The sequence below is a fragment of the Zosterops lateralis genome (genome assembly GCF_965231275.1).
Source record: "Zosterops lateralis genome assembly, chromosome: 4".
In the NCBI taxonomy this organism is placed as follows: Eukaryota; Metazoa; Chordata; class Aves; order Passeriformes; family Zosteropidae; genus Zosterops; species Zosterops lateralis.
In genome coordinates this window covers 25386244-25402185 of record NC_139765.1, presented here as the reverse complement: position 1 = coordinate 25402185, position 15942 = coordinate 25386244, and the positions used below count along the sequence as shown (strand labels likewise).

The 15942-nt window shown below is 42.0% G+C and overlaps 1 protein-coding gene across 2 annotated transcripts; it reads left to right on the top strand.

Moving 5' to 3' along the window:
* Positions 1-4: 4 nt before the first annotated feature.
* On the top strand, positions 5-15920 carry POLDIP3 (DNA polymerase delta interacting protein 3). 2 transcript variants are annotated; one of them, XM_083860033.1, is made up of 9 exons: positions 5-132; positions 3467-3854; positions 6152-6226; positions 8108-8203; positions 9973-10155; positions 10985-11062; positions 11624-11753; positions 12612-12678; positions 13016-15920. In XM_083860033.1, the coding sequence occupies exons 1-9, from the start codon at positions 74-76 to the stop codon at positions 13188-13190; spliced, it is 1251 nt and encodes a 416-aa protein (XP_083716159.1). In that variant the 5' UTR covers positions 5-73; the 3' UTR covers positions 13191-15920. The 2 variants fall into 2 exon arrangements, with proteins under 2 accessions (XP_083716159.1, XP_083716158.1); XM_083860032.1 differs by having other exon boundaries at positions 6149-6226.
* The last annotated feature ends 22 nt before the right edge of the window (positions 15921-15942 follow it).

Sequence of the window (15942 nt, the reverse complement as noted above, 5' to 3'; positions counted from 1 at the left end):
GCGAAGGGCGGAAGTCGTACGGTGTCACCTCCGGGAGGCGCTCGCTGCGTCTCATCGTTGGGGCCGCGACAAGATGGCGGACCTGTCTCTGGACGAGCTCATACGGAAACGCGGTGTGACGCTGAAGGGAAGGTGAGCGGTTGGGACGGCGACGCAGCGCCTCGGGTCCGGCGGGCCCCGGCCATTCTTCGTGTGTCCCTTCGGGGGGCTCCGCTTCGGGGGCCGCGGGCCGCAGCTGCCTTGGCGCGGCCCGGCCCTTCTCCCGCCCTCACGTTCCTATTGGCTGGCCCGCGGGCCCGCGGGGCCCCGCTGCGATGCGATTGGCGGAGGCGGCCGTCACTCAGGGCCGGGCTGGGGGTCGGGCCCTCGCCTCGGCCCTGCGCCTGGCGCTGCCCCGGCTCGCCGGCCCGTCCCGGCTCGGTCTGTTCGGGATCCCTGCCGCCCTCTCGTATCACTGACTCCTCCGGTTTGCCCTGTCCCCGCTGCCTCCCGTGTGACCCCGCCGACTAACCCAGCGCTGCTCTCTGTAACGGGGTCCGCGGCCCTGACGCCGTCGGTGTCCGGGCTGCTGTTGTTACCCGGGCGGTGCCCTGCGGGCCCGGTGCCCCCGCGCTCCCGGCGCCGCTCGGCCCTTGGTGGAGGAGCCGTAACCGACCGCGGCCGCCGGGCACCCGCGCGGGAGAGGCCGCCCGGGCCTCGGGGGTTGTCGCCCCTTCAGCGCGTTTGGTGATGCTCCGACAGTTTGTTTGAAGTGCGTGAGAGAACGCGGAGCATGTTTCAGAACAGAGCTGCAAGGTCAGGTTATTTATTTGCACGGCAGATGTCTCCAGGGTAGGCCGGGCCATTTACCGCCATAGTTGGCAGTTCTTACCTGGATTCTCCTTCGGTAGCTTTTCATTTTCCCTTTTGCCTTACTCTCTTAATGCTTCTGAAGACCTTGTCCCCCATCTCTGTCAGCTCAGTGGGCTCTTGCTCTGTTGTTTTTTGTTTGGTTGATTTTTGTCTGATAGTCTTTTTGTTTGATTTTTTTTTTGTTGTTGTTTTGGGTTTGTTTTTTGTTTTTTGTTTTTTTTAATTCATTGCCCTTCTTTTTGACTCCGAATGTGTATACACTTACATGTCTAGAGTAATATTCTGAAAGTTATGTGCTAACATATACTACCAAAACATTCAAACATATTTAAATCCTAGTCTAGACTAGGCCTTGGCACTGTGCTTTCATTCATGTGTTACCCTGCATATTTGGAAGAGTCTTAGGCTGCTTACTGTGCCCCAAGTTCTTCCTTTATCCCTTTTCAAATCCCTCCTTAACTCTTATTTCTTTCAGGAATTCTTCCTGCTTTTTTTTTTTTTTTAGCTGAACAACAATCCCTCTGCAGCACTGTAAGAATTGTTGTGCCCTGCGGTCCTCTTGTATGTCAGGTTTAGCTCACTTTCTTACATTCCTGAGGTAGCAAACTTGCCTTTGTGAAGGCTGGATAAACTGAATAAGTTTAAATCGTTATATTCATGCTGTTCAGTAGTCTAGATGAAATAACAGAAAAATTTTCACCTATAAAATGTACTGGTCCATTAAATACTCAAGCCAGAGCTTAGAATCCTGGAAAGTGAATCAGATGTTTGAGATCTGCTTTTATTTCAGGTGCTGTGGCACAAATGCAGTTAATGCTCTTGTAGGGTAAGCAATTATCTGTGAAAGAGAGTTGCTTATTAGGGTAAAAACAGCTCTTCAGAAATGCTGTAATCTTCAGTACAGCTTCTTGACCTATTTCATTGGGTTTTGTCATCAAAAGTTTTAACTAATTCTGATGTAAATGTTGATACATAAATTTCTGGTTTTATTTGACCTCTCTGATGAGGCACTGATCCAGCCCTTTGTAGCGCTGCAGCTGGACACTTTCAGCATGGCTGAATAAATACTTTTCTAAAGAGCAAGGGAAGTCTTGCTCCATGTCTGCTGTTTTATGGGTACTCTTAGTCTTCTGTATTCTGGGTACATTCTCATAGATGGTCTTAATAATCCTCCTGTTTCTCCCGGCTGGTTTGCTTTGGCTGTATGAGAGAGCAGCCAGAGGACTCTTAGACAGGTGGTAAAATGGGACTCCAGTCCCAGCTTTCCCAGAGGTCTGGACACAAGAATGAAAGAGACAGAAGCAGAGGTTAAGTCTTTCATCTCTTGGTTGGTTGGTTGGTTGGTTAGTTGGTTGGAGATTTTTTAAAACATCTCTCAACTGAAAATACATGAGTGTAAATAATGTGAAGGTTGTGAAATCAGATCAGAAAATACTGATATAAAGGTATATGAAGAATTGAAGTAGCATCGTCATTTGACATTGTGATACTAACCTTTTGAGTATTACAACAAATTCTAGGTGTCTATTTTTAGACTTTATAACACTGGACAACACATTTCTGAAAGCAGATTAACATTGTAGCCCTCTATTTTGATTTTTAAAAAGTCAACAGCAAGAATTTTTTTTTCTCTCTTTCTCCTTTGTCTTTTTTTTTGTTTTAAATACGAAGAAACCCAATGGAAAAAAACTTTTAAAATACTTATCAGAGGAACTCCATTAAAAATTAGATAAACTGGTTTTGTTCTTAGGGCAGAATTTGAAAAAGTGTATCAGACCCATCATAAGATGGTAGTTCTGGCTTTCACCCTGTGTTGTGCTGCTTTTTAGAAATAGTTGTCTACAAGTACAAATGCTGTAGTTTTTGTGGGCTGTTGTTTTTCTGTGCTTGGTATTGTGATAATGATGTGCTTAAAAATCAAAGGCCATCACGTGCAGTAGTTCTTTTAGCACATTAAAGAAGAGGCAGTCATGTTAAAAAATAATTTGACTAATGAGTATTTTGCTTGAAGCTAATCAACCTTGAAACTGGTGACTTTGAACTGAGGTTGTTACTGGTGCTTGTACATCCTAAAATTCAAGTTGCTTTCCTCCCACAAATCTGAAGTTGCTGCCCAGAATTCCTGAAATCATGTGTAGTTCCATGTTTCCTTTGATTCCTGAAATCATGTGTAGTTCCATGTTTCCTTTGTATCGGGATGTATTATTGTATTACAGAAGATGCTTTAGCAGACCTATTCAGTCCTAAAGCTAGAAAGTCTATTCCTGTTCCTTTTTGCCTTCAGAAGTTTCCCCAAAGTACCTGAGTTGTTGAGTTTTGTTTAATGTACTGTGTACTCAGCACAGCTGAAGTCAGACCCTTTAGTTTGTAAATGTGAGCTTGAGGATGGATTTTGGAAATCGCTTCCTTAGCTGTTTATGTAGAAAGTAATATCCAGCATAAAACAGCTTAGGAGCTCTGCTGTTGTATTTAGACATCCAGCTGGAGTGGATTTCTGCACAGTAAAAATGGACTTTTGTTCGCAGAAACACAAATACTTTTATTGACACTGTATCACATCTTATAATGCCTGAAACTGTTTCTTCTTTTTTTTTTTTTTTTTTTTCCCCCCTAGACTTAACACAAGGCCGGTGTTTGGGGGTGTGAGATCTCGCATTGGGATCCAGCAAAATCTCCTGAATAGACCATCACCAGCTGTGAGCTTCCAGCGGACATTTGATGCCCGACAGAAGATCGGACTCACCGACGCCCGGCACAAACTGGGGGTCAAAGATGCCCGAGAAAAACTGGTTCAGAAGGACGCTCGGTTCAAAATCAAAGGGAAGGTGCAGGATGCTCGAGAGATGTTGAATTCCCGTAAGCAGCAAAGTGTTGCTGCTGAAAAGGTGACCAAAGTGGTGGATGCCAGAGAGAAGATCGGCTTAAAAAGGAGCACTCCAGCTGTTATCAGCCCAGCTATGGGGACAGTAAATCCAGCCGTGAAAATCACCAAAACTATCCAAGTAGGTGAAGTGAGTCACGTCTGAGCCCCTTAGTTACTCTACAGTGGTTCAGTAGACATGATAATATATTAATATGTTCATATGGTTACAATAGAAGCAACAATGATACAGTTCATTCCAGCCTGTGTGGTAGGATTCTGATCCTGCCGTGTATCCTTGCAGCTGCTTGGGACTTTTTGTAGAATCACACTTTTCATTTAACTTCTCATTTTAATTTTGGGCCCAAAAAGGCAGAATTCCTGTCAGCATTAAAGGAGATGTCTTGAATGGTTAAGTAGTCTCTTTCCCACCTGAATGCAAACAAAATGATGCAGATTTTTTTTGTCATTCTGGCAGTATACTGCCCCTCTTTGCAAGTCTAATGTGGTGGATTGTCCTGTAGAGATAACTGGTTTATCCTAGTGGTGGGATAACAGTTGAGAATATGCAGCCATGTTTGTAGCTAAGAAAATTTAAAATTCAATGAGCTGTTCTACAGTTTTCTCTTTTTATACTTGTCTGGTTTTCAGGAATGCTCTGGTTTCCAGGGAGTTGCCTGATCACATGAAGCATTCCTGCTGAGGCTCAAGATTTATTTCAATTGTATTATAATCAGTTGATCACCCTGATTTCCTGGGCCAGTTTTCTGATTTCACTTTACTATGTGCACAGCAACTTGATTCTTAGCTTCTCTGAGAAACAAGTGCTGTTGAACTTTGTTAAGTACAATGGGTAGAATCAGAACAGAAGTTTCCAGACTGTTGGAATTGTTGTTTGAGTGGGTTTGCTCCTTACCACGACAAGCATGGAACTGAAGTTCCTGGCCTACGTCTTCCATTTTCATCCTCCCAAAAATGAGCAGTGTGCTTACATGTACCCCATGTTGTCCTGTTGTCATCAGTTTGAAAGCCTAGATGAGTCTTCTTTCTGTTCAGCTGTGGGTTTTGCTGAAGAGCATCAACATGTTTCTTCTGCAGATTAGCCTAGGAAGTTTCCCACTATGCAGGTTTACTGCCAGGCTGATGTAAGAAAGAGAAAGGACTCTTGAGGCAGTAAGGAGGGCTAACCACAGAACAGTAGAGCAGTCTGTTCAGCAGTCCTTAATTAGGAGGGTGATTAGTACTCTTGCTGTCCTCAACCAAATCATCAGCATCAGCCGTGAGGAACTGAACATTTTCTGCAAAGTTTTGAGGAGTTAAAGTAGTTTCCAGAGACTTGCTGCAGTAGCAGTTTGTTCTGACCTGGTGTTTGGGGATTTTTTTGTGACTTGGTTTGACCAACAGTATTTTAATGAAACATATATATTTATGACTGTAGACAGAACCTTGCAAATGAGCAATTATCTAAAAATTTTTAAAAATACTTGTACTGAGATTCCAAATTGCCCCTGACCCTTCCTATCTTCGTGAATGTGGAAGTGGAATCAAAGTAGTGTGTCTTGATCCAATGTACAGCACACAGCTCAAAATGTGCTGTCTTAAGGTCTTGTTTCTCATAAAGCAAGTAAAAATCTTTGAAATCAAAAAAATATGTAGGTCTGCTGCTGTTTCTGTGGGATGGGTATCCTTGTTTCTGAATTGATTAGCACATTGAAACATGAGGTGATATGGTATAAGTTGCAGTCTAGAGAAAATGCAAATCTGAAGATTTTGCTACTTGTGTGGACTATTTTTGTAAGAATATCTATTCTTTAATGCTTCCAGCTTTTTCAAAAAAACAGAAGGGCATTTTAAGGGTGTTGTTGCATGATGTCAGTCATCAATTACTACAGCTACATTCCCTAGCTACTTCTGTGGTGGTTTCCCTGTTTCGTGGTATAATGAGCTGCAGAAGGGGCAGCTACACTACCCTGTGCATCATTTCATTCCACTGCAGCTTTAGTGCTAAGGGGCAGCACATACTTCTCCTTTTGTTTGATGGAGATATGTATGTTTAGTTACCTGTAGCATGGAAGAAGAAATACTTACTTTCTGACTTACCCCATTCATGGTTTTGTATTGGCAGAAATGTAGATCTAGTGAGTCCTGACAGGACTGAAGTTAACTTCCCAGTAATCCTGGACTAAACCCTAAGTCATTTGAATCGATTTTTTCATGTGGTCTTAGACTTTAATTTAAGTGAAGCTATCTCATAGTGAACGTATCACAGGAAATACAGGTGTTACCTAGGAACATATTGTGGTAATATATTTCAAAGCAGGAAGGTGAGTTTCATTTAAGTGATCTCAGGGTATTCAACTAAAGCTTTGATTTTCTGAAATAAGGATCTGATGGACTGTAGTGCTTAATGCTTTGGTTCTTTATCTCTAACTGTAGCAGAAGGCTCCAGTTCCTGGACACTCTCATCCAGCAGGAATGAGGATCAATGTGGTGAACAATCATATACATAAACAGGTGGGTACCTGCTCTGTACTTCGTTTGTTACCTTTGGCAGGGAAGAAAATCTGTTCATAAGCATTGGCAGGTGCAAAGAAAACTCTTAAGTAGGAAAGAAAGTGTTTGAAAGTTCTCCATCAGCTTAGCTTCCGTGTCTTGCATGATTAAGATAGTTTCACAGTAATTGAGGTTTTCATTTAGTATAATATATCTTGATTCCTAGTGTATTATCTGAATGAGAAGTAAATATTCCAAGTTTTATCTGTGTGTGCTAATGGTATTTTTTTTCCCTGGAGGCTGACCTCTAGCTCTGAGGTTTTTCTATACTTTTCTTAGTGACACCACATCAGATCAAGTTGTTGGTTGTTTTGATTGAAAGTGCTGGCAGCCTCTTCAGAGAGTGAATGTGATTGTACATGGTCAAATGTGCTGCAGTGAGGTGGGAGAGGGTAAAACCTTCCTGTGAAATCCCAGCTGTGGGTCACTGCTGGAATCCTGATAGGGAATTATGTTAATTAGTATTCTGATGTACTTCCAAAGTTCCCATAACACTTATCAAGCAGATTTTGAGAAAGACTCTAGAGTATTGTCTTTCTGGGATCAGTTTTAAAGGCCTTTATTGCAGCCCCCCCCCATTCAGCCACCTTACTACCTTGGGTGCTTTCAGAGAAAAATTGCGAGTTTTTATTACTTAAATTATTTTGTGTGTATACACATAAAGTACTGCATGAAATACTGGAAAACTGACATTCAGAGTATCATGTCAGATGACTTTTTTGCCATGATTATACTAACTTTAGCTATTTGTGTATGTTACCTTTATGCTGGCCTGCTACCCTCACCTGTCCCAAATGCTGTTGTTCAATGAAATATCTTCATTATTCTGACCTCATCATTGTAAACATGGAATCCATTTCATTTTGGCTCAAACTCAAGTCCATTGTCCTGATGCCTAGTGTTTTTCCCCAGCTCTTTTATTTTCTGCACAATTCTCCTCTGTGCTCTTTCCTTTTTTTTTTTTTTTTTTTTTTTTTTTTTTTTTTTTTTTTCTCTCCTTCATAGCATTTCTGCGACTGGAACAACTTCCCTGTTTGTAAACCAGAATTTTGCTGACTATGACAACTCAATGATTTTGCAAGCTCTCATTGCTAATCCCTCCATTTTTCTTTACCTTTTTACTGAATCAATGGGAAAGTGTTTGCAGTCGTGATTTCTTATGTTCTGGGCACTGCTATATGTGTTTAGACTTTTTCTTAACATTATTTCAAGTCAATGAAAAAAATACTTGTGTAGGAGTTCACCTCAGTATTTTAAGGCAAGGCTCTGAGTGTTAAGGTGAACTGGAAAATTAATTATTCATTCAGTAAAGCTCTTAGTGCAGTGTTTTATAGGGCCAGATGGATATGTTCTGTGCCTGGAAAGCAGGCTATTCAAAAGGAATGTTCAGTTTAGGTGTATTCAGTGGACATTTGTTTAATTTAAAAAAAACAGCAGCAAAAAACCCCAAACAAACAAAATAAACCACACCCCCAAAACTAATTTAAAAATCACATGCAGAGGCTTCAACTGTAGAGGTAGGAGGGTGCTAAAAAGTAAGATGCTGAGGCTTTATTCCATTTAATGTAGCTTCAACAGTCCTTGTGAGGTCCCAGGAGTAGAGGAATCTGTATGTGATTTCAGTATATCTAGGGAAACAGTTGTACTGTGGTGTTTTTGGAGAGAAAGTCTAAGAGTTTTTATGCTGATGTTTTGACATGGACTTGTATACCTGAAACTAAAATCAGGTGTAATCATGTTCATTAGCTGAAGATGGTTGAAGGCAGGAGAAAACTACCTATTTTTGAAATGTCTCAATGCAGTCTACCTACGCTGTGTAAACTATTCCCTTCTTCACTTCAGGGTCCGTATGACACGGAAGATGATGATGAAAGCACCTCTCCCCTTCCTAGCAAACAGATGAAAGTCACCACCACAAGCAGTTTCCTGCACAACTTGGTAAGAGATTATCTGGACAGTCCCCACCATGCCATGCTCACATTGCATGGACACAGAGGCTGTGTCTTTGCAGGGCTTATGTTCTTTTAAAGTCTGTAAATGATGTTTTTGTCCTCAAATATTTGCTCTTCACTCCACCCTTCCTTTTTGCCAGTGCTTCTACTGTTATTTTTGGAGTGGAGTTCTTTTAGGGTAACTGGTTTTATGGGCTCTTTGCAGCCAGAATGTGTGCTTTCTGCCCTGCTGGCAGGTTGCTGCATCCTGGCTTTTGACGTTCTTCTTATTGAGGAAGTTCATTGAATCTCTCTGGTTACTGTTCGAGTAAACCAGCAAGGGAAGCTTTCTGGTGCTTCTGAAGACTGAGCATCAGAACAGGAAATCTCTTGCTGTGCAAAAATCTTAATAGGCATCTTGTTGGGGAGGATTGTTGCTCTGGAGAAGATGGAATTTCAGTACAGACAAATGTAAGGTGCTGCTTTTGGCATAAGATGGCCCTCTGCAGCTTAAACTGAGGACTGACTGGCTAGAAAGCAGCTTTGTGGGAAGCTGCTATTCTGTGGTCTGCTAAGAATGAGTAAGTAGTGCATCCTTCCAGCAACAAAGGCCAACTGTGGATGAAGTGAAGTCATAGCCAGCAAATGAAGTAAGATTCCTATGTGACATTTTGAGAATGCATCCATAATTCTTTGCATATCCTGGGGCCCTGTGATACATGACTGGAACCAGTAAACAGGATGGTCAGAGGGCATGAGGAGAGGGTGAGAGAGCAGTGTCTCAAGGCTGAGGAGGTTGTATGCTGTCTGGCCACTCAGTGCCTGGAAAAGGCAAAACCCAGGTCCTTTTCAGGAGTGACCATGGAGAAGACAAACCAATAAATGTGCTGCAGTAAAAGAAATTCTAGTTGACAAAATTCTCACGGTATTGATCACCATCTGGCACAGGGACCCAGAGAGGTCGTGCAGTTGTCATTCTTGAATGTTCAGTGCTTAGCTGAATAAGGCCCTTGCCAACCTATCATGTCTTTGAAGTTAGTCCTGTTTCAGACATGGGAGTTGGCCATAGGTTTGGGCTAAGTTATTCTCTGGTTTTGGAAAGGCAAATTCATGTAGTTTTACCATCATGGAGGCACTGTAGTGCAATGATTACCCCAGCAATTTATTTCCTCATGTAGGTATTCAGAATAGAGCTTCTGGCTATTTGTGATTCTTAAATAATCTTATGAGGGTTCCTTGAGGTTTTTTCCTGGAGTAAATTTGTTCTTTCCAGTGTTCACAGCAGCTTCCAAGCACAAGTTTTAGTCTGGCTTTAAATTCAGGTATTTCAGCCTACATTCTGTCTTTGTGTGCCCTAGCTTGGTGATTCTGAGGAATTACTGCTTTTTGTTCTGGAATTTCTCAATCTTGCTGTTAGTGAGCAGTCTTTGTGAACACTTCATAAAGTACTTGAAAATCTTTGGATGAAAGGAGCTTTTCAAATTCAGATCACATTGTTAAGGTTCATTTAAGCAAAGTGTGAAATCAAAAAGTGCTTATGAGAGAAGTGCTCTTTCTGGATAAGCATACCTTTTTATGTTTATGCCCAGAAACTTTTGCTAATTTTTTTTTTTTCTTAGAGACTTTTGAAAGTCTCCAGCACTGTAGTGGTTTTGACACTGGGAAGGATATGCAGTTCTTAGTGCATACTGGTAATACTCCGGTGGTGGTGCTTGAAGAAAAGTGATGGCTTTTGTAGGCTGCAGCTCTGAGATGCTTTCTTTTTTCTGCCTGTAGACTGGTGTGAGCAGCAATAAATTCTCTTTGTCCAAGACTGTTCCGCTGACTAAAGTGGTCCAGAACGATTCGTACACAGCTCCACCTGCACCTCACCCTCCTGTGCAGACAAAGGCCTTGGCAAACGTGTCCCGGACCTTAGTGACAAAGGAAGAGCCTCCAAAAGAGCCAGCACCTGTTGAGGTGAGCTCAGGGAAGGGAACTTAGAGAAGTCTCTGAAACATCTGAAACCTGCTGTTCATTGAACATGTGAGCAGCTCATTTCTGCCTGCCTTTCACTGTTAGTTCTGGGACATCATCAAGGTTATTCTGATAACTGCAGTCCATGTCCCAAGAATTTGAAACCTGTCTAAACATCCTTTCCTTGCACACAGACCTGGAGGAATCCATATTATAGGGAGGTGGCGTTTGTTGTTTGGACATTCCTTGGTGGCTTTCATGTCCCTAGGAGTAGTGTTTTAACACTATTTGATATATTGGATGTCCACTCCAGCTAGCAAGGAGAAAAAAGAGTTTTTCCAAATGTACACATGAGACCTCTCAGACAATTTGTAGACAGCCTGCCTGGAATTGCTTTGCCAAACTCCTGGTGCTGGGTACAAGTAACCTACCAGGTTTTCCTAGGTGTGTTGAGTTCAGCATGCTTTTGAGAGGCTGGAGGTGTATTTTGGGGTTTGCTGGCTGGTGTAGAGTACAACACAGACAGGCTATTAAAAGTGTGGGCGTGACCAGAGCGCTCTGTATGCAGATTAAGTTAGTGTTATTCTTGGGAATAAGAGTGAAAAGTTACTTCAGAGAGAAACTAGCACGAAAAGGAGCTCCTTTTTGCCATCAGATGAGCTGGGCTTTAGTAAACATTGATATTTTCCATTACTAGCTGTAACTCTCTCCTCTGTGTGTACAGACATCCCCAGACATACCCTTAGTGACTTCTTATTGCTTTCTCTACTGTGCTGTATTGTGTGCCATATTTCTGATCTTTTTCATGTGATGCATTTGTTTGTGTTGGCAGCTGGCTTTCAGTCCTTTGGAAGGCACAAAGATGACCGTAAATAATCTGCATCCTCGAGTCACAGAAGAAGATATTGTTGTGAGTGTTGCTTACTGCCAGACTGTGCATGAGTGACACTTCCTTTCCTTATCCTACCTCTTTTGATAAATCACTTCATCTATGGTGAATGCAGTGAAGAGGGCTGTGATGTGGGTTTTCTGTCCATGCAAAAACTTTGAGGGTTCCTGATTGTTTGGGGTTTACATTTTTTTAAAAAGGTGTGTGCTTAAGAACACGGGACAAAATCCCACAGAGTAAGATATACCTGACATCACTTACAAGAAGGGTTTATGCCAAACGATTTTTCTCCCCAAAGTTGTCACCCCAAATTATCTAGGGGCTTCCATTCTCACCAGGCTGAGAATGAATCTGGTCTTCCTGTGTGAAAAGCATTACTGGGTACTGGCCCTGAACTTCACTGCTTGTGTAGTCTCTATTATTAGTGCCAAGTACTTATACCATAACAAACACAAGTAAGACAAGTGTCCAGATCCTATGAGGTATTTAATAAGCAGTATGGGTGGTGTGATGAAGCAAGTAAACCCTTCTCATGCAGTGCTTTTTATGTAACCATGGTCATGACTGGCTCTCTGCCCTCAGGAGTTATTCTGTGTGTGTGGTGCTCTGAAGCGAGCCCGGCTGGTGCACCCTGGAGTGGCTGAGGTAGTATTTGTGAAGAAAGAAGATGCTATCACAGCATATAAGAAATACAACAACAGGTGCTTAGATGGTAAGTTTGATGCCAGAATTGCATGTAAGATAAATAAATCAAGAATGACTTTTCCACCTGAGTGGAAGGTTTAAAAGCATCTTAGATGCTCATATGCTAGCAAGAGAGAAATACCAGAAAATCAGTTCAAGAGCCAGATAAGATGATTGCTGTGTAACTAGCTGAATATATGCAGTTTATTTAAATGCATTAAAAAAAACCCACCCACATTTTCCTAGGAAATGAAGGTTCAGAGCTGCAGGCAGGGTCATAATGAGTCTGGTCTAACTTTCAAATGAAATTTCTTGTGTTTCTAATTTGCTACCAAGAGCTGGAAAGTCCTTAGGAAGGCTTTACCTGCTTACAGAGCTGCTTGCAAAGTACAGGTAAAAACTAGTATTTGTAATAGTTTCAGGGTGTACTCAGAGACATTTTGAATTGGATTATAAAACAGTTAGTATCAGATTCTCTATAAACTTTGAATAATGCAATTTTATTTTTTAACCTTGTTAAACTGAAATTACTATTGAGCTGTTAATTTTTAGCTGGAAATAGGTGCTTTTTCTTTCTTTAGATGGGTGACATGTTATGGATGTCAGATGAGGAGCAGGCAGCTAAGAATGGGAGATCCTCTTGTATCCCTGCTAAGGGCTTCGTACTTCTATGTAACTTGTTAATTAGTATGATCCTTGATATTGTACTGAGTTTTTCAGTGGCTCTTCTGTTGCTCTGATTCTGCAACAAAAGATTTTTCAGCTGCACTTTCTCATGTTTCTCCAGCATGTCAAACTCTATTGCTTGCACTGTTGTGTGATGTTTCAAGGATCTTGCCTTACCCCAATTCTGATAGAATGGATTTTGTATTTTATTTTTATTTAGGTCAGCCAATGAAATGCAATCTTCATATGAATGGGAATGTCATCACCTCAGACCAGCCTATATTGCTGTAAGTGTCCTTCAGTGGGAAAGAGGTCCAAACACTCTTGCTGCTTCTATCTGAGAATTATTGTCCCATGAATTTTCTTTCTCTCCCCTTCTGTGGCACAATATGTTAAGTGGAGTGCAGTGTAGCTTCACTAAATGGTGTTCTCAGCCCTGAGGCTCAAAAATAATCTGAGATGAGGATGTTTTCTTGTGAGAAAAGCGTATTTAAAACCTTTATCTCTGATATTGATAAGAGGGAAACACTGATAACATTAAGTACAGATACAGCATTAAAATGTATTTATCATAAAGAGAGGTTAAATACTGCCTTTTAAATTTATTTTTTTTTAATCCTCCAGCCGATTGAGTGATACCCCTTCAGTGAAGAAGGAAGGGGAACCACGCAGGTCAAGTGCAAGCGCCTCCTCAAATTCCTCAGCTGAAGTGGACCCTGAAACTATCTTGAAGGCCCTCTTCAAATCATCAGGGGTCTCTACCTCTGTGCAGCCCACAGAATTCAAAATTAAACTCTGAGAGGGGGGAGCAAGCAGTGGACTGAGAAATTCATATAAGTTGGGGGATGAGGAAAGTGCAGGAGTGCAGATGTTATTTGCATTTGCCTGTCCTGAAATTTTTTGTTTTCTATGATTGCTACCTTACTGTACAATAGTGTTTTCTCTTGTGTGTGTACTTTCTGTTTTCATAGCTGGAGTTTTCTTCCATGATTTTTTTTTCCAAGAGAATAACCTCCCCCTTCTGCCAGTAATGTATTACCAAGCATATACCATGTAACTCCATCCTTTATTCCAAAGCCCCCAGTGGCCATAAAAAGTGCACATAGACCTTGAGGGAAGGAGTGGTGATCTCCTTCTCTTCTGACTGACCTTTAACTAAAAGGTGCATCCCCTTGATTGTCCACAGGCAGGAGCACCACGTTGTTTCTGAAGTTGCTGCGCTGGGTACAAAGGCAGGTTGGGCTCCATCCAGAAGAGACTTGTTGGCATTTGGTGGCATAACTTTTCCTTCTGGCTGTTGGACACTTTCCTGCTCAGCAGCTGGGACATTGAGAAGAAGCGGGAAAAGCTGGGTTGCCCGCAGTGTAAGAGACATCAAGCAGAAAGGATGTATGTACAAGTGCACCAGCCATTGTGCTATGGGCAGGGTTGTTTCAACTCTTTTAGTGCTGGAGGGTTATTTTGGCATTTGTACAATGAATATATTTGCTCTGGAGGGTCAGGATCAGTTGCTCTCCTCTTTCTGGACTGAAAAATTAAGAACCAGTTGTGTTCAGAGCTAGAAGAAACTCAGCTGTTTGACTCCCATTAGACTGTATTGCCTCCTCCTGCTGATGCACGGACATGAGTTTCTTTCTTGCCTTCTAACTCAGCCAGTCTCCTATAAAAAGGACCTGGGACCCTTTTCAGATCCTAATACCCACAAAGTCTTGTGTCTGAGAATTCATTTCTTTGAGAGCTGCTGTTCAGGCATTGTGTGGATGCTGTGCAGTTGTGCTGCTGCCATGCCTGGATGTGGAGGATGATCGCTGCAGTGTGTGGCTTCAGGCAGAGGTTTAGGAGCAGAGGGCAGTTAGTGCTGTCCAAGGAACACGGGAGAGGAGTGTCAAGTCCCGTGCAGGGCGGTGAGGACGTGACGTGGGCCAGCGAGTGTGTGTGACAGGCCACTAGGTGGCACTTCCAGTACACCATTGTACCGCATTGGCGCCTTGGATGTTGGAAGCCCCAGTAGCTCCACTCATTTGTGTTTGTTTAAATTGTATTGGAAGAGACGAAAGCTGAGAGCAACTTCCAGAATCTAGTTGGGGTTTGAATTTGATCCTACTAGTTGGGAGACTGACCTAATCCATTCTGTTCAGCTCTGCTGAGTAGCTCCTGTAAGTCCAGATTCCATTTCTTGGACAGCCCCGTGTTTCTTTTGCTTTCTTGTTCTGTATGAACTCTTTCTCCTATCTAGCTTGTGCAGACCATTCCTCTATCTCACTGTATCCCTTTTAGCCATGGAAATAATAAGGACTTGGAAGGACTTGTTTTTCTGGAGTACTCTCTTTGGTTTGAAGGCCAGTGACACCACCATTGGTAGGGTGCTTCATGTGAACAGCAGATGTTTGGAGGGGAAGGGACCTAAGACAGCTATTGTTCTCCTTTTTTAGATTGCCCACCAAATACCTGTGTTTTAATAAAAGAAAAGGGGAGGGGGAGGAAACATTAGGGGTTCGAGAAGATAATGTATTACCTGTTTCTGAATAAACATTTGTTATACAGAGAGTGGGTCCTAAGCCTTTTTAGATGCTGGGAAGCAACTAAAGATAAGTGGATGTATTCCAATGTTGAGTCAGTTGTGCTTTCTAGGTAAACACAGAAATTTCAAAACTATTAATATGACAAAGAGCTAGAGAAGCCTATGGGTGAGAGAACTGTTACTCATCTACCTTTTAATCTGGATCATAGAAATTAGCAGCTGACTCTTGCTACTAAATTGAAGCCATTTGTGTCCATGTAATTCCAATTCTCTTTTTACAGGAAAAAGCAGCCTTTGTTACTGACAGCCTGGTAATTTAAAAAGTAACTTTATAGCAAAAACCGCTCTGAAATCAGGGTATCTGTTCTAGGTGAAGTGGGCTATTTTCATTACCAGCTAGACAGAAGGCTGTGTAACTGTGAAGACAAGTATTGTGAGTGCATCTCTTGCCTCTTCTGTAAGAATAAGGAGACTCAAGGATTTTTTAAATTAATAGATTGAAAAGCCAAATATCAAAACGCATCTTAACTTACTGTTAAACTCTGCATTGTGTTTAGGTTATCTGAGAGTTTATGTGGCATTGACATACTTCCATGGAAGAAGTACTGTCTGGTCTGTTCCATAGCTCTGTGATCTACAGCCGCATATTCTTATTTTCTACATATCGGCGAATTAAGTGGTTGTCCAAACACCACTCCATGGCTTATCTTACAGCACTGTCTTGATGTTCACTGGTGTTCACTGGTATTCTGGTCTTGGTCAGCTCTTTAATGCACCATTGCATGGCTTCTTTTGTTGGGCTCGAAACAAGAGTAACTGTTTATTCCCAGTTCGTATCAGGTTATTCCCAGTCCTTTTCAGGCAGTTCACCTTGGCTCTCCATGCTAATCATGGTTTCAAACCTGCCACCTTCTGCTTACATTTAGTCTCATGGCACACGGTTATAATTTTATGTTGGGTTTTTTGTGTTGGTTTGTTTGGTTTAGTTTTTTTGTTTGTTTGTTTTGTGGGGGGGGGTTGGGTTTTTTGT

Bases quoted from the DNA above. Each gene is read 5' to 3' on its own strand.
- POLDIP3 (XM_083860032.1), top strand. From the start codon at position 74: ATGGCGGACCTGTCTCTGGACGAGCTCATACGGAAACGCGGTGTGACG. The intron at 6,227-8,107 runs GTGGGTACCTGC...TCTTCACTTCAG, and splicing joins ACAATCATATACATAAACAG to GGTCCGTATGACACGGAAGA. The intron at 12,679-13,015 runs GTAAGTGTCCTT...TTAATCCTCCAG, and splicing joins TCAGACCAGCCTATATTGCT to CCGATTGAGTGATACCCCTT.